This window comes from Lycorma delicatula, chromosome 2, assembly GCF_047948215.1.
Source record: "Lycorma delicatula isolate Av1 chromosome 2, ASM4794821v1, whole genome shotgun sequence".
In the NCBI taxonomy this organism is placed as follows: Eukaryota; Metazoa; Arthropoda; class Insecta; order Hemiptera; family Fulgoridae; genus Lycorma; species Lycorma delicatula.
This window is the reverse complement of record NC_134456.1, coordinates 128,868,000-128,891,293: the sequence shown is the minus strand read 5'-3', so window position 1 is coordinate 128,891,293 and position 23,294 is coordinate 128,868,000. Positions and strand designations below refer to the sequence as shown.

General features: G+C 26.7%; 1 protein-coding gene across 1 annotated transcript in view; it reads right to left on the bottom strand.

Moving 5' to 3' along the window:
• Nucleotides 1-2,165: 2,165 nt before the first annotated feature.
• The window catches only part of serp (chitin deacetylase-like protein serp), a 79,972-nt gene continuing 58,843 nt past the window's right edge, over nt 2,166-23,294 (bottom strand). The window contains exons 4-6 of the mRNA XM_075356250.1: nt 22,752-22,851; nt 5,641-5,962; nt 2,166-4,131 (exon numbers count right to left, since the gene is read on the bottom strand). Coding sequence (XP_075212365.1) covers nt 3,300-4,131; nt 5,641-5,962; nt 22,752-22,851 — 1,254 coding nt within the window. The 3' untranslated portion in view covers nt 2,166-3,299. The remainder of the gene's footprint in view (nt 4,132-5,640; nt 5,963-22,751; nt 22,852-23,294) is intronic.

The following is a 23,294-nucleotide window of genomic DNA, read 5'->3' as shown; positions in this document are numbered from 1 at the left end:
AGTAGCTTACTTACTAACAAGTATTGTGTTTCTTTTTTATACAAGAGTGAATAATCAACCGACTACCAAAAAGTATAACTTTGTTACTAAGTTATATATGATTAGTATAACTGTAACTTGATTATATTTTTCGTTTAAAGTTTTAAATACTTGATAAATGTTTAGCCAAGACGAGAATTAAACTAAGCTGTTAATGATTTTTTTAATTTTCTTCACTTCTGTTAAACTTGTTATACAAGCTAGTTGTAAGGAACTATTTAACTGTACCGTATAAAACTCATATGTGTGTGAGTATATTTAACACTGGAAATAACACTATGTACACGTTTTGTATAATTAACTAAAAAAAAAGATTCTTGAGCATATTTCTAAAAAAATATTTGGGGGTAGCACACAGGTTTAATCATAACAAAAACTATGAATTATTTCAAGAGATCGTTATCTATGCAAAAACGAAAAGAACTGAATTACTTATATGGCATGAATGATAAAAAAACTTTTTATTGACCTAATAAAATATGTGCTTACTTTAGTTTGTTGCTAAGGCTTTGGAGACTGGTTTCATGTAATATTCTTCTAGGACGAATAATCAAAGCAAAAATTACTTGTTTATAATAATCAAATTGAAAAAAAAAACTGATAAAAAATTTGAAGTTGAAAAATTGGAAATATACGTACATTTTTGAAAAATAAAATTAATATTAAAAAAATCCACTGGAGTCTTCCTCTGACTGTAGATGGGGTTTCAGGTTTTACAAAATCTCGTTTGGTTATTGCGAAACCAGACCTGTTGGTCGAATATTAATTATAAATCCAGTTAATTAAAAAACAAAATTTTTGTTCCGATAACATTATACTGGTCGAATCTTTCCTTATAGGCTTCTTTTATCAGGAGTTAAATTTTGCGTTAAGTTTTAAGGAAGTGGAAGTAGCGACACACATGGATATCATTTTAATTAAGAAAGTTTTCTATATTTCAAGTTTTGGATACTGAACAATTTCTAATGAGAACTTGTGAAACAGGGTTTGTTTTTAAAAACCTTTACTGTAAATAAAGTTCCATATTTTATTTTTAATTAATTAAATGTCTCATCTTAGCTGGTTGTTTTATGACTGGATTTATTTTTTGAATTATTGTCGGATTGAGATATTTTACTGTTAGCGAATTCTTATCTCTAATATTTTTTAATTATTTTTTTATTTTATTTTTAATTTTTATTAAATGTCATTTGTTCTTCATGATAAATCAGCAAGCAAAATATATGTTGTAAAATGTTACATTTACTTATTTTTTCTTCTGTAATGTCGGGGATGAATACATTAGCAGCCGTGGTATGATATGTAGCGTAAAGGCTACAGCACTATATTTTTACATTTCAATTTCAACAAGTTTATTTTTATTTTGTTTATGATTTCAATTTAATTTTTTACACATGAATAACCAGATAAAATGTAAGTAAATTCTGCTTTTGAATCTGAAAAATAAATACCTGCACACACACACACACACACATATATATATATATATTGTTAATTTATGAAGTGGTCTACATATTTTATCGTTAGGCTATATCCTTTTATAGAATTAATTATCCAAACATTTTAATTCATTTCTTAAAGAAGGCTACAGGAAACTGTTTCACTCCCACACTTTCCCTAATAAGGAGTGACTTATTAGGAAAATTATGTCAGGTCGCCTGCAACATATGGTTATGGCATCTAGCAATAAAAAATCAGTATTCCTTGTATTAGTTTCAGTTTTCATTACTACAGTACTTTTAATTTATTAATTTTTAAAAGTACGAATACAAGGATTTTGAATCATTGTTACAGGTAAACTGAGATGAACAGGTAAATGAAATTTAGAATTATCTCAACCACATTGTTGGATACTAGGTGACTTAGTGATTTACTTTCACACACAGTGTGGGAAATTAATTATTTTGAAGTTACACTTTTGGTAACACTGGATATCTAAGAGAAATTGAGATTAGGTTTTCTTACCGTTTTGTTTGTTCTTGATGAATAAAAACAGTGAAATGTAAGATTTAGCATGGTGTGTTTGCAGCGAATTTTTTTATAAAGAGTGAAACGTAAATCAGAATAACCTCTAATGTAACTTAGATTATAAATGTTGAAGGTGGTAAAATAAAAATAGTTAAAAGTACAATGTTTAAACAATTTTAACTTTATTTTTATTCATATATCTGTACAACTATCGGAGATATAATTTACTAATAAATTTATTGACAATCAAGGCACACTATTTAAAATGTTTTTACAAAAATACTTCTTATAATCTAGTCCTACTAAACATTGTCTTTTTTCATATTTAAACTTCAATTATTTTAATTTTATATAAAATAATTTAAATGCGTAATAAATTTAACTACTTAAAAATAAATTATTTATACATAATACATAACAGAAGTTTATAATATATCATTTATATTTTATTACGTTTTATTTACAAGTAATTATAATTATATATTTATAATGATAATGTCCTTAGTATTATTTTATTTCGTACACACATTTTTATAAAATGAAATGGTTTTTTTTTTAAATTTCATTAATACTTTGTTATAACGTCGATTATTTTTTGAATAGTTGAAAAATTAGTTTATATTTTTGTTTTTGTAATAAATATATGATAATTTTTTACACAATGATTTCTATACTGTACGGATTTTCTTTTTAATAATTTTGGTATAGAATAGATATAAATTATTATTCATTCTCTTCTTTGAAGCAATACTTATATAAAAACTAAAGAAAAAACACGTGAAAAGTTTAGAATAAAAATAAAAATTATATTTATAACCGTTTTGTTAATGACGACATATTTATAACCGTATAAACATCACAGATTTTATATATTTAGTTAAATTTTTATTCTATGGTTACGTATTTTTTCTTGAGTTTTTATTTTAATAAAAAAAAAACAAAAAACTGATCATTGAGCTGTCAGATTAATTTAATTTGAACACTTAATATGAACGTACATAACTGACGACCCTTGCAACATAATTTGACAGTCATCATGGTTATGAAATTAGCCGTTATTTTATCGGCACTTGGATCACATATAATCACCTCTGCTCATCACCCCACCCCAGTAAAACAAATTATTTAATTTTCTCTAAATTAGTCCTTGAATTAATACACACACATATGTATATATGTAGAAAGATAAAAATAGTATTAGAAAAAAGAGATAAAGAGTCGATCGCAGTCACTGCAGGAATGGGGTGGGCAGATGATGTTAAGGAGTCAAGTTTGATTCATATTGAGATCGATTAAAAGAAACCGTCACCGGTGGGGTCGTTTAACCACGGGTAGTTATTCGGGCACCTGACACAAGTTTGAAGATTGATGGTTTCCCCAGGAACTTCCTTGCTGGTCAACTTGCACGAATGTGGAACCCAACATGCCGGTGGTCCTTCTGGGGAGCACTTCTCCTTCCAAGGTTCGAAGCTCTTTTGAACTTCGGAGATCGTTCTCGGATTTTGAATCCATTGAATTACTTGAGTCATCGTTACGAAATATACGTCATTATATTTTTCTAAAACTTCATCGATCCAGAATAAGAATGCGTCCAAAAATTCTGGATTGTTCTTAAGCCAAGCGGCGTGAAAATATAAACCTAACGGTGCACGATTTTGATCGTAATGGCGGTCAAAGTTGTGATTAAGGAAGTTATAAAACTGATCTCCGGTTAAAATATTTGAACATGAATCGACCATAGCACATCCTGGTAAATATTCATCAAAATTTGGATCTTCTCTTCGATCGAGTTCATTCATTACCATTTCCCATACGGCGTGACTTCTTGTCGGACAGTGTTGTAAATTACCGTGGCAACGATGCGGCATTCTGAAGTACATGGTGTACGGCCACAATGGTGGATTGCTTAGTGGAGCGGTTATAGTGGAATCGTACAAGAAAGCTTGTTCTTCCATCATTGTAAACTGATTGTTTCCACCGACACGGAGGTATGGTGCACGTACTCCAACTACGCTGTTGTCAGTCAAGTTAGCGTATTTTTCAGCAATTACTCTCATACCAGCCATTTCTTTAGCCCAATCATCTACAGTTGCATTGCTCCAAAATTGTTCTTCGTCATTATGCCTTAAATACACATAAAAAAAATTATAAGTATAACATGTTAGTAGTATAATACATAATACTAAAGAATTATATTATCGAATTTTTATATATGTTACAGTGAATGCGTTTTAAAATTGTGAACCTAATTTTAGAATGTAAGGGTAGACAATTTGAAGTTTTGCTAATGTATAATAGTTTAATACTATAAATTTTAGTAAATTTTTTGTTTTTAAAAATAATTGGATTACTTTGTTCAGGCTATCAGCACTTTTATTTTACGAAATTACATGAAAGTTATAAAGAACGAGTAAAGACTTATATGTTATTATTTATCGCACGATATTATTGAATTATCATTAACAAATATATTAAATTTTTATCATGGAATAGGTTCCTTGATTTATTTACAATATATAAATGAATATCACTTATTTTTGTCATTTTACTTAATATCTAAAATACCCTTTATATATATATAACATTTTTAATCCTATCTACAATTTATATTAGTTAAAACATAATTTTTACTTCCTTATACTGCTAATTAACAATTGTCTTCTTTATTTATATAGTTTGGTGAAGGTGTACATATTTCAAGAAAAGTTTTAGAACTGAAAATTTTCTTATGTTAAGAGAACGAAATTCATGTTATTTGCGATGGTCTCCTGTACAGATTAATTGGTTATTTGTGATTAATTGGTCAATTTATGAGAAACAAAAAATGTAGACTTTATGTCCCATCCACTTGGATTTTTTCTTTTTTCCATTAAATATCTATTTATTTTATAAAGGTAATGCCATTCATTTTATTACTGCGAACATAAGTTAATATTTCTATCATCAGGAGATTGATTGAATTAAGCGTATTAAAATTATTTGTGTCTCAAAAGTACAAACGAATGGTTTATTTAATATATTTAGAACTTGAAATATGTTTGAAAATTCCTTAAATGTACTTAATGATCTCCTTTATTTAGGAACATAATTTAAAAAATTTAGAGAAAATTCTTATTTGTAAGAAAAAAACAGAATTTCTGTTTTGAAAATTAATTTTCAAAAGATTAATTTTAAAAGACGTTATAAAAAATCGAACCAATGTTCTAATCCTTAAAATTTATAAATTTTATTAAAATTATTTATTATATCTTGTTTATGATATTGTAAACAGTACTAATATAAATTATATTTTATTTAATTTTCTTCAAACGAATAAATATAATTAAGTTTGTCGAATTAATGAATAGATAGCAGTAGCAGTAGTGTATCTGGGTCATTTTTAATTCGTTTTTAAATATTTAATATTTATATTAAATATCAATATTTGGAAAAAAAATTAAGTTATTACCAGTTGTGGAAATAAAATGTGTTATTGTGCCTTAAATTAATGCGTTATTAATGACCTTAATAATGAGAAAATTATTTGATGTGAGAATAAATAAAGATATTTAATATTTGAATACAATTCAGATATCTGTTTATGTAATTATAATATAAAGGTCAGTGTATATTAACTATATAAAAAATACTGACGTGATAGAGTGTACGGCAATTTCATGTCCTTTACGATGAGTCTCCTGTACGGCAGAATAATTGGTATATTTGTGCGAAACGAAAAATGTAGCCTTGATGTCGCATCCATTTGGATTTTTTCTTTTTCCATTAAATATCTCCTTGTATAACTCAATATTGTTGTTATTTATTGCGTCATCAAAAGTAATGGTGATCATTTGTGGCACTTCTTTTCCTGGCAAATCACCGGGAATTGATGTTCCATCTTCTGAACAGAAACAGTCAGGAAGGACGCAAACTGCCGGATCGCAAGGTGGTGCTCTGTTTGGATCGTTGTCATTATCTAAACAAAACGTAAATACACAAAAATTTAGAATTAATATTTAAAAAATTTGAACTATAATGATTTTTTTACTTAATTTAAACCACGATGTAGGACGAAAGATGAAAGTCAGATACATGATAGGAATCAAATTATATGTTAATCAGAAACCAGAAATTAACATGTTGACTACTACACTGACTAGCCAACGAAATTTTTAAAACTGCACTTAGTATGTTAATTTATTTTTTGTAAATTCTAGACAATATTTACGCTCTCTTTTAATTATACTAAATGAAGTTATTATTGTACAATATGCTCCTAATAAACATCTGGAACAAACCTATCTTCTACGTGATGGAAAAAATTGTCAAGAGGAAAGTTTAGATTTTATCGATTTCTCATTTTTTTAAATGTTGATAACAGCAAAAATATTATAAAAGTCTGGTGTGTTAATACATGATTACTTATTAAAATGAGAAACAATAATAAAGGAAAACAATCAATATTAATTCCTCATCATTTTTGATTCATTGCAAAAGTTGTAAAACTTTTGTTTCTTCCCACAAAACAATAAAAAGGAAATGCATCAATTTTTCTATCAATAGTTTGTTTATAGTCGCATAAACGACAAAAGCCATTAGCGACTTAAATAAAACTAAGTGATGATAAATAATTAGACAACGAACACCAAACATTGTGTAACAAACTGGAATAAATATTGCAACATCACCACTAGATTATTTTTACTGCGCACATATTCCGTAAGGGATCTCACGTAAGCAAAACCGCTAAATTTAAGATCTTCATTCCACTATCACAAGAGAAACCGCAACAGTCTTTTGATGTATTTCATCCGGTTGAGTAAGGACTTACCGTCCTTACCCAGATTTAATTAACGTCGAATAGACCCGAACATTGGGCAGGCTATGAGTAAGTGGTTTGCGGACCATTTTACATTGCAAGCCTCACAGTTCTGCTGAGGAGAGCCAATTAGATGGCGTGGGTTAGCTTTGTGTGCCTAATCCTCAGCCGAGTTTGGATGACTTGGTCTCTACTGTTGTTTGGGATAAAAGGTTTCTCTAAGATGCTTTCCCGGATTCCATGTAAGGCCGTGGGAGAAGCCAGAACTTATTCCATTGAGTACGGATTTTGACACGGACTGTTTTCATAAAGTCGCTTTCGCATGTTAATTCTAATCGGAGACCATTAGTTGCCGCTGTCTTGGCAGCTTCATCAGCCCATTCGTTCCTGAGAACGCCACAATGGCCCGGGACCCATACGAACACCATTGTCTACTTTACTCTTGAGAGGGTGTCATGGATTTGAACGATGGTTTCAGATCATCTGCAGTTCAAGCACTCAACTACACTCATAGAATCAGTTATCAGAATGCTGTCGTCACTCAAGGTCTCAATACGGCATTAATTTTAATTATATTATTTTATTAAGTTACAAAATAAATACATAAATTAAAAAAAAAACTAAATAAACTATTAAAAAATCTGATCACACTGCAAAATTCAGTAAAGTATAAATACATTTTACAATTTCTTGAAATCGTAAGTGTTTTCCACCAGCAGTCGTGAACCAAATTTATTTATTTTTTAGGATACCTATGATTTATATGTCCGTGGTACACGTATCATTGATGGTTTAAAGGAAGCTAAAAAGTTAGAAGTTCTTTTTAAGTAGAAAAAACTAACAGCGATATATTAATGAAGGGCTTAATTTAATGTTACCTTAAATATAATCAAAGCTTTATGTACCAAGTGAAGTAAACTCCCATTATCTTTTAAAGTATTTTTTGAATGATACGGCTGTGACAATCTAATTGAAATGGTAATTTTACATTCATTATTATTCTTTTTTTAAATAAAAATGTAATTGAATTTTGTAAAAGAGATTACTCTGTTGCTATCTAATATTTATTTATTTTAAATCATTACACAAGTAAATCAATATTATATATCTTAATTTAATTTTAAAAAATTCGTTGAAAATTAAGAAAAAACCTAAGTTTTTTCTTAAAAAATGTTGTAAGAAAAAATTAGGTTTTTTAAAAAAGTTTATTTTTAAAATCTTAATTATTGTTTGTAACATCATGTTTTTTTTGTTTTTTTTTTTATTAAGAATATTAATTTTAATTTACTAAAAGCTTTAACTTTAATTAAATAAAAAATGCGGTTTTAAAATAAAATTGAATATCTGTTTGCTTATTTAACTATTCCACACGTTTCTATCATTTAATTTTTCACGCTTCTTATTCCACTTTCTCTTTCATTATTTTCAGTTTCTTTTCTTTCATTCATTTTTGTTGCGTTGCAACAATATTATTTACACAGAGGTATTTTCTACTTTTATCATTATACCAAGGTAGACACAAATACAATCAAACAAACAAACACGTGTTCTTTCCCGGATTATATATATTTTGTTATATCTGCGTACAAGCTCGAAATTCGTCATATGTAGTATTTAAAAATATTTTTATACCTTTAATTCGTTGTTATTTAAATGTGTATTAAATTTTTTAATTGAAATTAACTGAACTTTTGTTTGCAAAAATGTATACATAAATTATTAGAAAGCTTTACAGGTGGATTTTCTTTTAAAATAATTTTTCAATACTTTTCTTGATGTTTAATAAAATGTTTTTTTATTTTATTTTCATAATTCTCTTAGTTTAAATAATTATAAAAAATATCTAAAGTATAAAATGATGTGCAAGTAAATTTCTCTCTATATACAAAGGCATTTATTTAATTATGTATAATCTTTTCACAAAGTATAAAAATATATTAACGATTAATAAATGTTTGATCAGGTACACCATTATTATTAAATTTGTTTAGATGCTCATTCTGGGATATTACTCGTATCTTTCCACATTCATGTCTTTAGTCATTGGTAAGAATTATCTACATAAATAAAAGACAACCTTCGTTTAGTGTATATCTTAATAACTAAAAAACTACTTAACCGATTTCGGAGATAATTTCACAATTTATTATTTGTCGCGGGAGTGTTTATATCTTATTAGTTTCATATAGCCTGGCATGAAGTGTTTATTACATATAGGAGGGGACTAAACAATACACTTAAATTTAGCAATAGCGAAGCATTGCCGGATCTACTAGTATTATTATAAATGCAGTAACACAATAACATTTCAAATTACGTACAAAGTCGGAAGTATAAAAGTGGCGTTTGTATTTAAGGTTTCCTTAAAATATAGTGGTATTCTTAGAATATTCAAAGTATGTAAATCGAAAACGTATCCAAAAGTTTCACTTCGTTTTATAATCTCTGATCAGCATTATTATCATACTTTTGACCTAAATTTTAGTATTACATTTTTATAATTAATTAATTCTTCTCTAAATTTAAAAAGAAATGTGATGGTGAACCAGCAACTGCTATCTTTCAGTTATTACAGTTATTTTATAGATAAATAAAGTGATTACCCATATAGAATTATTTTTAAAAATTTCATGATTTATTTATTGAAAGTAATGTGATGATCTTAGTTTCTTCATTACACTGGAGACTATTGTCTTCATCATGAAATTAAAAACTTTTCCAATATCTATTTCATTTATTTTTCTTAGGATCTACGTTTATAGGAAATGTTGGAGTTCTAAAGAATAAAAAATTTAAATGAAGGAAACATAATAAAATATAGTTTTAGATTAAGATCTAATTCACAAAGAAATTAAACGGAGAATACAGAGCATCAGCTTCACATCTTTGTATTAAATTATAGTAGTATCTGAAATAACTATTGTGTCAGAACAGAAGAATATCTCGATGAAACCCAGTAAGATAAACTAAAAGGGCGTTGTTTAAAAACATGCATCGGAATTTGGGTTAGCGCCGTATTTGCTTTCTGATAATCGAGACCGTGAAATGAAAGGAAACGTTTTGACGATAGAAATTAAAAACATTGCATGAATTATAATGCAGACATAAGAGAGGGGTAGAGTAACAGACGAAAATTTAACCCCTACTCGAATAAGATACATTCCTCTCTTGTATGGCCTGATTCTGTCCCTTTTATTCTTTCTGCGCTCTCTCTTCCTTGCCTCTCTCCTTTAATTTAATTTCTCATTCTCTTTTATTTTCTCTACTTAAGTCTGCTCTCTTATCGAGGTTAATTCGTGCTTTGCTTTGTGCTTGTTCTCGATGTAAATTATAATTTGTACCCGTCCAATGTTCGCAGAAGAGCGTCGGTATTTATGGGTTCGTGCATGTGTTCTTATTTCTTTGACTGTTATGTGTTATATTGTTGACTTAACGGTCAACCTTGGAAAATAACACTTTAGCTAGGGGATCATGCATACTTACTACAGTAACAGGCTAGATTCTTACTTCATGTTAATAATTTAAAAAATATTTTTTTATAGCTCCAATAACAATAGAAATGACATTATAAACAACTGTTCTTCTACGGTATTTTTATCGTTTATTGTATTTATTTATACGTTCTAAATGTACAAATATCATAAAAAAGACTATATAGTATATGCTTTCACATATCGTTGTGCTAATTAATTTAATAATTTTACACACGAATAAATAATAATGTTGCAAGAAAAAAGGCTTCATTAAATTACATTTATGACCAGATAGCGTTTGTAGCGTAATATAATAAAACGGAATCCTTTATAGCACCTTTGACCTCATTCACTGTACAATTATTTATACAAATGAAGATAAACGTAATTCAAACAGTATGTGGATGAAATAAATTTATTTGATAACCTTTGATTTATTTGCTACTAAACGTTTTTGAAATCTGAGTATTATGGAAATGAAGATAATTTTTCTAACTTTTTCTGGAAGTACTGTAATTAGTTTTCACTGTATGGTAGGTAACTCCTATCTGGGGCTGTTAAATTTCTCGGCAGGACAATTTTGGGATTATAAAATATTGTCATTTTTAAAACTGATTTATAAAGTGATCAAAATAATAATGAAACACTATAATTTAGGATTATTCCTATCCAATATATGTCGGTGTGAACGTATTCATCACTAATTGATGTAAAAAATCCGTTAGATCAATTTTATTTTTATTTTCTTCGAATGAATTGTAGCAACAGCTTGAGCTTGAATTAATATTAAATCTTCAGACTGTTATTAAAATATGAAACGCTTAAACTGTAAATTTTATTAAAATAAAAGTAATTGCAGGTATTGAAAAAAATTTCAAAAGTTTAGTTCTATATATATTGAAATTTTATAAAAATCTTATGGATTATTTTATAGAAGTTAATTTCTTAACCTCACAAAACAGTGGTCGTTTTTATATCAATAGCTTATTAGGCTGGTTCTTTTAGCTATATATATTTTTATCTCATTTTTATTATACGTTTACGTCCACTTTCTACCGGATCATCTACGTCTAAGTCATGTGGTTTGTGATGAATTTACAGCAGGTGACCTTTCTAACATAACTTTTCTACGGAATACTAGCAGCAATAATTTAAATAAAAAAATTAATGTAATCTTTGATTCATTTGTTTATTGCAAGGAATTTTAATTAACATCCTGTTAATTAAAATAAGCTAGTTACAATGAGTGAACAAAAAATGGACGGCTGTCTATGGTCTACGCTTTAAGAAAATTACATTAGTTCTCTGAAAACATTTGAAATGTCATACAACAAATAAATCATTCAATTTATTTGATTTTGTTATTCGATTTAATCAGTTTATTTTTATTAAAAAACAAAAATTATTAATTTAAAAATTACATTCTATTAAGATTGTTAATAATATTGCTAAGATCCTTTACTTTAATTTAGGAAGAAAGAAAAATACATTAATAGTAATGAGGAAACTTTGTATTGAATTAGAATTTTGATTACATCAATTGGTAAAAAATAATTAAATAATCTACAATCCTTTTACGTCAGTCTGCTGTGGGAATTTCTGGCCACCATCTCATCTGTTTATAGCTTAATAATAAATAGTTCGGTTGATATATAACAATTTCGCTAACGTTAATGATTAGTTGTTTTAAATATTCAATTGCTAATTATCTACATATAAAAGATTCATTTTATGAATATTGAATTTTTTCGATACTTTTTGTCTTTACAATTAAATTAGTGGTTGGTTCACATAAACATAAACGTTAAAAAGTAACCGAGCTGAATAAGTAATGAATATTTATATAAAATTAGTAAAATATAAATAAATCTATTGAGTTTTGTACGATGTATTTACCTTGTGAATTCCCCGTTTTAAACAATTTAATATATTAATTTGCAATTTATAAAGATAATTATTTCTTAATTGTGTTTCGCTGTGGCCTGAATAGCTAAACGTGACCTAAAAATTAATGTTAAATAAATAAATAAAAAACCGCAAACGATCAGTATATGGGTGGCCCTAATCACTATATAATATACCGCTAGGTATTTATTTATTATTTAGTTTTTATTTTACTATGTAGGCTACATTACCGACATATTGTGAATGGAGCGGCTTGACACTATACATAAGTATTGTAATGATTGTAATGTAGCTGAATAGTGTTCCAGTTTTATTGTTACGTAACTGCTGGATTAATTTAATTCATATACCGTTTAAAAACTGTGTGTCTGTTCTTGTCTGACGACTGACAGGAACCAAGGTAAGGAGGTTAAACTTGTGCAAGCCCCCTACACACACACACACACACACACATATATATATATTTATATATATATATATATATATATATATATATATATATATAAACACAAACCACTCATATACGTATATAGTTATACAAACAAGTCACATTTTACCCTTTTTTTTTTTATCGTGTTTCTATTTGGTATTGAAAGTAATGTCCAGATTTTTGAGTAGGTTTGTTGATTTGCACACTTATAACATTTTTTAAGTGTTTTACTCCATATATATTTATTTTAAATTTATGTAATTAAATATTTTTACGTGTTTTGGAAAGTATAGTAAACCTTCAAATTTTTCAGAATGTCCAGAGACAGTCGGTTAATTTTGTAATCAAGCGATACTTGAACAGGATTTCGCATATCTATTCGACAGAATTTCATTTTTCTATTCTATTTTCTGATTTTTAAAAAATAATATTATCTGTTGCTAAATGATTTTCATAATCATAACGAACGAATATTTCATAAGATTGTTCAGTATACTGGATGCCAGAAGTATGAATATAACTTAATGCTTCCCTAGTAATACATAAAATGCGACTGAATACCTTAAAATTCAGTTGATAAAACACGTGGGTCGGATTTATATGATAATCAACAAAATTATAATTTTTAAAGTTTTACATGTTAAAAAGAAATCTTTAAACGAAAACTTAGAAAGAAGAAAATTTAGAATTTGAATGAGATATGCTCAAAATTTCAGTTTTTAAAACTTTAATATAACCAGTACAAACTTCCTACAACTTCATGACAAAGAACATTTAATTCCAGAATTACTACGCAACTAATTCTCATTCTGATATTTTAAAATAGGGATCGGATATTTTCGGATATTTTAAAAAAGGGAAGTCTGTTACCAGTAAAACTTTTAAATGGAATTTTTGTCACAAATTGGTGGATATTTGTTTAAATAAAAATAAAATGGTTTAAAATTAAAAACTTGAGTATTTGTAACTGAATATAGTGCATTTGGTTCAGTAAACGTAACGACATTTTATTAAGGTGTAAATATTAAAACGCAGTACAATTTTAAATTATATGAACTTATAAAAAATCGAAAATTGTAAAAATATTAAGAGTGAAAATGCTTATCAATATATGTTTTTGAAAGGATGTAAATGTTAAATTCATCTTTAAATTCATCTTTAGTTTTAAGTTAAAACTGATTTTTGAATTTATTTTGAAAAGTGTTTCTCGTAAATAATAAAACAATTAAATTTTTTATGAAAAGCAGATACACCATAACTTTTAGAATTTATATGGAGAAAGATTTATTGGGAGTCCATCTTCTTGTTATACATTACATAATTTCTCTGAATTATTTTTTTTTAACTGACTGAAAATAAGTAGTATCAAAAGAAAAACACAGGAATACATGCACTTACACAAGTTGTCCGAATAAAATTATTGACGCATTTCATTCCTACCAGTATAATTAAAATGTTTTCTTAATTTTTTTGGGAGGAGGGGATTTAATGCGGTTAAAATGTCCATTAAAACCAGTTTCACCTTACTTCATTTAGAATGAATTTTAAGCTTACCGAGTTTAATTCATTTAGTTTTTGATTGATGATTAATTCATTATGTAACTCTCGAAGATTGTTCATGGGATTCAGGATAAACAAAAATTTTCTAATTTCAGATTGATGTTACTACTCACCATACATTTAAAGGAATAGTGACACAGGATTTGTTTCTACGTTAAATAATTTCAACGATCAAAACTTATGTTTGTAGCATTCCCCAAATGTTTGGCTCAGGGACTAAATTAAAGAAGGTATTTGTTCATAGGTTTAAACGTCTAGTTCTACAAAAAAATTGTGAGAGATAATGATAAATAAGATATCTTTTTTTTTTGTCTTCAGTCATTTGACTGGTTTGATGCAGCTCTCCAAGATTCCCTATCTAGTGCTAGTCGTTTCTTTTCAGTATACCCTCTACATCCTACATCCCTAACAATTTGTTTTACATATTCCAAACGTGGCCTGCCCACAGAATTTTTTCCTTCTACCTGTCCTTCCAATATTAAAGCGACTATTCCAGGATGCCTTAGTATGTGGCCTATAAGTCTGTCTCTTCTTTTAACTATATTTTTCCAAATGCTTCTTTCTTCATCTATTTGCCGCAATACCTCTTCATTAGTCACTTTATCCACCCATCAGATTTTTAACATTCTCTTATAGCACCGCATTTCAAAAGCTTCTAATCTTTTCTTCTCAGATACTCCGATTGTCCAAGTTTCACTTCCGTATAAAGCGACACTCCAAACATATACTTTCAAAAATCTTTTCCTGACATTTAAATTAATTTTTGATGTAAACAAATTATATTTCTTACTGAAGGCTCGTTTCGCTTGTGCTATTCGGCATTTTATATCGCTCCTGCTTCGTCCATCTTTAGTAATTCTACTTCCCAAATAACAAAATTCTTCTACCTCCACAATATTTTCTCCTCCTATTTTCACATTCAGTTGTCTATCTTTGTTATTTCTACTACATTTCATTACTTTTCTTTTGTTCTTGTTTATTTCATGCGATAGTTCTTGCGTAGGACTTCATCTATGCCGTTCACTGTTTCTTCTAAATCCTTTCTACTCTCGGCTAGAATTACTATATCATCAGCAAATCGTAGCATCTTTATCTTTTCACCTTGTACTGTTACTCCGAATCTAAATTGTTCTTTAACATCATTAACTGCTAGTTCCATGTAAAGATTAAAAAGTAACGGAGATAGGGAACATCCTTGTCGGACTCCCTTTCTTATTACGGCTTCTTTCTTATGTTCTTCAATTATTACTGTTGCTGTTTGGTTCCTGTACATGTTAGCAATTGTTCTTCTATCTCTGTATTTGAACCCTAATTTTTTTAAAATGCTGAAAATTTTATTCCATTTTATTCTACGTTATCGAATGCCTTTTCTAGGTCTATAAACGCCAAGTATGTTGGTTTGTTTTTGTAATAAGATATCAAATAAAGGAAATAGGTCTAAAATACAAAAAAAAAAAAAACAAAAAACAAAAAACAACTAAATTAAAGATAAAAAATGTATTTTTTTTAATTTCACCTGATAAAGAGAAACTAAAATGTTAATTTTAAAAGGAATAACATTATGAAGGTTAATTATTAAAAGTAATCTGAAAAAATAGAACGATTTTTACACAAAATATAGTACGATTTAAGGTAATTTTAAGTTTTAATCAGATTAGTGGAAATTTACAAAATAAATCAAAAATATATATTTTTTAAATTTTATAGAAGTATTCATTGTTTTAAAAGTATCTTCACCAATACTTATTATAATGAGAGATTCAAAGTACGACTCAAATAGTTGCTGTTAGTTCAAACAGTTAGCTCACATATTTTTCTGGTTTTTTTTTTCTGATAGTCATTAATTTATTAAAAATCATTCGTTCCCCTCAGCTGTTTACTATAGAAATGTTTCAGATTAAAGATGATGAGAGTATTGTGCTTTATTAAAAATTACCGGCTATATTGATCATTTCAATTTCAATAAATTTTATTTTGCAATAAAATGAATTTAAAAAAGTAAAGAAGTTCACCTTAGATAAGGTAGGTAATTTTATAAATTACGACATGTTTAAAAGGAGGCTATAAGATTTCATTCCTGGAAACATTATTTTAAAACAGGTTTCTGTGGGTTTTTCTGTCAATAAATTAACGTTAAAGTAGGAGCAGAGTGACAGAAATTACAGCCGAGTATATCTGCTCCTTAATTGTAACCTGCGAATGCCCACTCAAAAAATATTCCTTGACGATTTACTAAATAAAAAAAAATGTTTTTTTTTTTTTATTTCAAGTGATAAAGAGATCATTTGCAAAACAATATATTATTATGCTCATAAATATGATTTTTATTTTTCTTAAAAGTAGTAAAAACAATGAGTATAAAGCTATTCCTTGATTTAGAGAAGTTGTAGAAAACTATTCAGTATAAATTTAAATAGTTTTAGTATTAAAAAAAACTTTCTTTCTTTCTTTTAATTAAATAAATTTTAACGATGACTTTTAGTAACTTATAATTTTTTAATTTAACATTACTGAAGCAATATCAATTTACCTCAAAAAAGTTTAGGTTTATTAATTTTTTCTTTCTCCGGTAACTATTAGGCTATGCCAAATCACAGTTACCCGAATCTTTTTTCTATCAAAAAACAAACAATTTGATAAATTTTAAATATTAATTATAATGGCATTTAGAATCTTTTTTAATTAAAAGGAATAGAAAATTGTAATATAAATTAAATATAAATATTCTCTATTCTGAATTAGTTTTGATTATTTTTTTTTTTTTTATAGATAACACACAGTCACATTGACTCTAGAGCCCATTTTAAATTAAAGAATGTATTTATGGTTCTTCTAAAAATTAATTCACTCACCAACATTATAAATACTCTGTTACTGGATAATCTACACAAGAATATAGTAAAATAACTTTTCTTAATAGAAAAAAAAATTTTAAATAAAAATCATTATGAAAATAAAATAGAAAAACTTAATATAGATATATTTATTTTATAACTTTTGGGAGAAAGTCACCTATTGACTGCATTATGTAAATTATCTTTCTATTATTACCTTCTACACGAATCAAAAAAAAAAAACATCGTCTCTTTCAGACTACTTTTATGTTAATTTAATGATAAAGCAGATCGTGAGTGATAAAAAATCGTTATGTAATTTCCAATAAGGTTGGCTGAAAGGCTGAAAGCAGATGAATTAACCACGATTCGTGTGAATTGTGGTTTTAATAATCGGTTCCAGGCCGATCACTTATACACTTCCTCTCGTGCACATTCATTGTGGGTTATTAAGAATCAAATTTATTCTGTTTTATTTATACTATCTTTTGTTTTAGAGCAATTTAAAATGAATAACATTTATTCTTTCAAAGAATTAAAGACTATAAAAATGTTATTAAATAATACAATTATTTAAATTTATTAAAATTTTAATCGACTAAATTAAAGTTATTTTGAACAGTTAAGTTTAAATTTTTCATTTAAATCCAATATCAAGTGTACATAATGGGTTGTTTTACAAAAGAAAGGAATGCATGCTTTAATTTATACTATCTTTCCTAGTACTTCTTTAGGTTGTACGGTATGTAAAGCATTGATGTACTGTAAGTACGAGACAGATCTGCTTTCTCTGAAAGTAAAGATACTTTCACTTTACTCCCTTATCTAGAAAATCTGGCCTAAGAATCTTGTTATTGTTATGGACGGTTCTGTGAAGTTTTTGGGATTAAGTTTTGTCTCATATGATATTTCCTACCATCAACTCTTTATTGCAGCTAACGTATTTATTATGTACCCTACTCTAACGCATAGATACCTAAGGTAATATTTGAAAGATAACTGTAGGGTAGACTACAGTGCCTTATCTAGAGTGGCACACTCATTTTATCAAGATTACAAACAAAGATTTTTACATTCTTGTACTGTGATCGCGAAAAATTTCGGTTTTGAGATTTCAACGGACATATCTATTTCGACCATCCCTGAATGCATTCTGATTAATTTCGGCGTGACGTCTGTACGTACGTATGTATGTATCTCGTATAACTAAAAAACGATTAGCTGTAAGTTGTTGAATAACTGGATTTAGGACTGCTGTGACATGCACATGTGCACCTCCCCTTTTGATTGCAATTGACTGAAGTTTTTCTTAACTTCAGTAATAAGCTCTCATTGAGAGTTTTTCAACGATTTATCAAAAATGGTAGTTATTTTCATTTGTTTCAGAATTATAGCCAAATAAAATTTTAATTAATGAAATATTTGGATCTAAGGGGAAGGAACATTGGTTCGAATCAGACTTCATCTCCTTTTTATTTTTTTAATTTAAATATATTGATTTATTAATAATTAATTATTAAACACTCATTGTAAAAAAAAAACTTCTTAGGATGAATAATATACAACAAAAAAAAAATTTCAGAGGTTTTTAATGAAATAAAATTTTATGTACTTTTCATTTAAAAAATAAATGTGTAAATATAATTTAATAGACGTTTTTTATTGGCAGTCAATGTGAACTTAAATACAAATACTATCTAATAAGAAATTATATTAGGTAAAAATATTTATCAGTCAAATTTTAATTAGTAAACATTTGGATTAAATAAAGCTCGCTGTAAAGGGAAAGAAATGGTTTGCGTATAGAGAACGTTTACAAAGAACCATTTTTTAACAATTAAAAAGCTTACTACAAAAAAAGATGTATTTTTAAAAACTGATATTAAATTATTATGAATCTTCTACGTACGTATAAGAAGATGTAGGATTTTTAAATATATTATCCAATTTATTAATTACATTGTGGAAAGGAAAAGGATAAGCCGTATAAAATAAATAAATTCGATTAAAATATTTTGCAATTTTTTATATTTGTACGTAGCTATTAGGTAGGTAAACTACTTTCAGGAAAGTGTTCTAAATAACGAAAGTAAAGCTTGACGGAAGGAGTTACTACTAAACGAGGACAAATAATACAGTTAAGATTATTTTGATAGCCTTGTGTTCAGAACATTAAAACTGCATGAGATATTTTTTATATGATTTGCAATATGTCACATTTCTGTATACAAGCCAGCACGCAAATACGCGGAACACACTTGCTGTTTTAATTAATTATTCAAACGTTTTATATGTTAAGAAATTTTTTTTAATATATTTAGGAAATTAGGTATCTTGGATAAAGTTATGAATTATATTTTAGAGCATAAAATATTGATACATTAATAAACTAGTATAATAATATTAAAATCACATCCTTATTGATTCGGTTCAATAAATCACTAATTTGTATGCATGTGTATTAATTATATGAGTTAGTAGAGTGCATTTGCAGATTTTACGAGAATTAATGAAAATAATTTTTTTTTCACGTGGGGACCATATGGTGAGCATATGTTTACAGTACAGTCTAGTCTGCAAAAAATGCAGTTCATTAATAAGTTACGAAAGTATTCGAAATGTCAATTTTGTTGATTGTTGCCTGTAGGTATTAATTAAAAAAAAAACACAGGAAAAAGAACGATACTTTCCATATCATTACGTGATTTCACAACAATAGTAAATTGATTATGTGTTTTAAAGTAAATAACTATTTTTCAAAAAATAATTATTATTTTTTGTCTTGTTTTAGAATTTTAAATTTGTTTTTATATGCTAGATTGTTAACTGCTTTCGCTTGTATTTGCTTTTTTTTCGTACTTAACGATTTTATATATATATATATTTTTTTTTAAATTTATAAACACAATAAAGAATTACTGTCGTCTTCTAAAAACTCAGGAAGTGTTATAGTGCTATTTATTTTAATTTTTAGATAATATTTTTTCAAGTGTAAACTCAAATTTTCTGTTACTGTATTCTTCTATTTTTATTCCTTCAAACTTCAAAATTATTAGCAGTCACTTAGCAATATGAATATAAGAATTTTTTAGTAAGTACAATTTTTCATTCAATGGAATGAAAACTGTTGATTGCAATCTAAAATGAGCATTAGGACGTGTAGGCTAATTTATACCTGACGTTACATAATTAACTTCCTTTTCTTTGAAAATTAATTTGAACTTACCTTAAAGGCTGAGGAGTAAGTTTCTTCCATGTAGATTAAATGAAAGATTTTTTAACGAAAAAATATTTTAGTCTTCATTGGTGTTTAGAAAAAATTTATTATTTATTTGTTGTTATCGGTAGTTAGGATTACTGTGGCGAAATTGCATTATAAGTAGCTATTAAATTTCTGATACTAAAAATATTTTGTAAAAAATTAAAGAAAATTGTTATGTAAATGTCATGAAAAAAGTTATAGTACGTTCGGTAGTCCTTCTGTATTCCTTTTCGTATGTTTAACAAGAAGCAGGTTTCCTGCTCTAAATAAAAATAAACAATTTTAAATTAACTTAAAAAAATACAATAAAAATAAAAAACAAACTATTTTAATTTTGAAGCAATTTTTTTTAAGTCGGTGTTAAGTAAAGGATTAATAATCTGGTAGTAATTTAATTCAATTTTTTGCCTCGCCTAAAAATCGTAATTTAAATCTCTAAAAGTATTATTATTTCGGAATAAATATCATGATTTAATCTTTTTTTGCGATACAAATAAAATTCTGGTATTACAGTCGGAGGCTATTGCAATATTTTACTATATTTAGCGCAACGTCTAACTTGATTTGTTTTTTTATCATGCCGTTAACTTGTTTAATGTTCAACTGCCGTGGATTCATTAAAAAGTGTTAGCAACGATACACACCCAGTCACTTTATTTCTATGAATCCTACGTGAATTAATATATATATTTATACATTCTTATATATTAGAATAACTGATTGAATAAAATCAATACAGGTAGCAGAAAGAATTCAAGAAATTAAAAAAATATATTTAGCTAAAAACCGGCTTATTGCGTAATTTTGTATTTCAGAGCTAATAAGAATCTACAGTATGTATATAATTTATAATCTATAATTATTTTATTTTTGCAGTTTTTAACCGAGTTTAATCGTGCAGTAAATAGAAGTTTTCCTTGCAATTTACAATTAACTGTCAATCCTGAATATCCTTATTATTATGTTATTATATAATTCTAATTTAAACTATAACACTGATTTACATATTTACGAGAAATAATTTATCATATATAACCTTTTTTGTTTTAGATTGACGGAACTTAAATCAAGGACAGTAGTGTCAAACTAGGAATAGAATTAAATTAATTATTCGTTATTAAAAATAAAATTTATTCATTAATTATAAAAAAATAAATATTATGATAATTTTTTCATCTAATCAATATGCAGAACAAACCTATATTTTGCTAAAATAGAAGTATTCGTACTTTTTGAAAAAAAAATTACGCTAAATAAGTAATTATCTTATATTTTTGTATAACTAATAGGACTAGTATATTTTAAAAATATTAATTTTTATGCTAATTAAGACCAAAAAATCACCAAGCTGCAGAATCATAAACGATTTGAAATTATCTTAAAAAATATTTACGTAACCTGTAGTATAAAATTTTAAAATTTGGTCAATGATTTAATAATAGTCCTACATATATTACACTTTTTCCTGTATGAGATTATGTTAATACGTATAACTAAATTATAAAAATTCAAATTATCCGATATAAATAAACAAGAAATATTTTATTATTCGAATAAAATAATTTTAATTAAAAATTAAAGTGCAATTACTATAATATTTTATTTTTTGTCAACAAACGAATTTTTTTACCAAAAATTTATTAATTAGCATTTATTCTATAATTAGTAATTTTTAATTTTTCATTATAATTCGTTTTTTCTCTAAATATATCCCGTTAAAAGCTAGTATTACATTTTATTTAAAATCAAATTATTAATCTTCCAAAGAAGTAATTCTGGATAACAATCCAGAATTAATAAGGCTAATAATAATTAGATATGTATGGACCTGATCGTATACTTATAAAATACGATCAGGTCCATATCTATATTTCGTTATGCTCCTGTATTGCAGCATAATAAAAAAATGTGAAATTTTTTATGTAATACAGTAAGTTATAATGAGACTAAATTGATTCTGTAAAAATGTTTAAACATAATTTTAAAATAAAATAAAATTTAACGTAAAGGTTTAAGAACAATTAAAACAATGGTTTATTATACAATTAATTATTAAATTTACAAACTACGTTTGTTGTATTTTTAAATTAACTCTCTCTTTAACACTTTTGATTTATTTGTTTCAATTGTAAGAACTACTGATCACAATAACGAGTAGTGATAATGCAATTTTGACTTAACTAAGAATTTTGTTGATTTATATCGTTTTGTAAAAATCACTTATAGTATATTTGTATGAAATATCTAGTAAAAATGATGTAGTTAAAAGGTTACCACAGTACAGGACGGAATGGTGAATAGAACCAAATCTGTCAAATAACTGATGACACCAAAAGACAAAACAATAGAAAAATATATACATTAGTTAGTAAACTATATTTTGTTTTATGAAACTGTTTCATTTATGATACACTTTCTAAGTTATCATAACATTAAAACATTTGAAATTATATTAATAAAATACATAAATTTTTTTACTTACCACAAGTGTTTTCATCAGAACCATCAGTACAGTCCTTCTCTCCGTTACAGAATAAACCTCTTTCTATACATGCACCGTCCCCACAAGCCAAGAAACCATCCTGTAAAAAAAAATATTACGTTTTAATTTACATGAATTTCAATAAACGATTTTATTAATGATTACGATTCTATCAAACGTAATTGTTAATATATCTTTTTAAAAAAATATTAAAGTAGAAAGTAAGAATCATTGTTAACATTAAGTTCCAGGATTTTTTTGACATTACTTGAAAATTTTTTGAAATTATATTTAGTTATTTTTCTATAAACTAGGCTTCCAAGTACTTGCATAGTCTAGATTTAAAGATTATTCTTTATAATTAATGTTTGAAGTCGAGTAAAACTATTTGCAATATCGAATTTTATTAAAGAAAATAAAAACAAGTAAACGTCTTGCAATTATCTCCTTTAGTAATAACCTTATAAAACAGTTCTATGACTCGAATATGGTTCATATTATTAGCTATGTTTATTATTCTAATGGTTTTATTGATATTTTAAA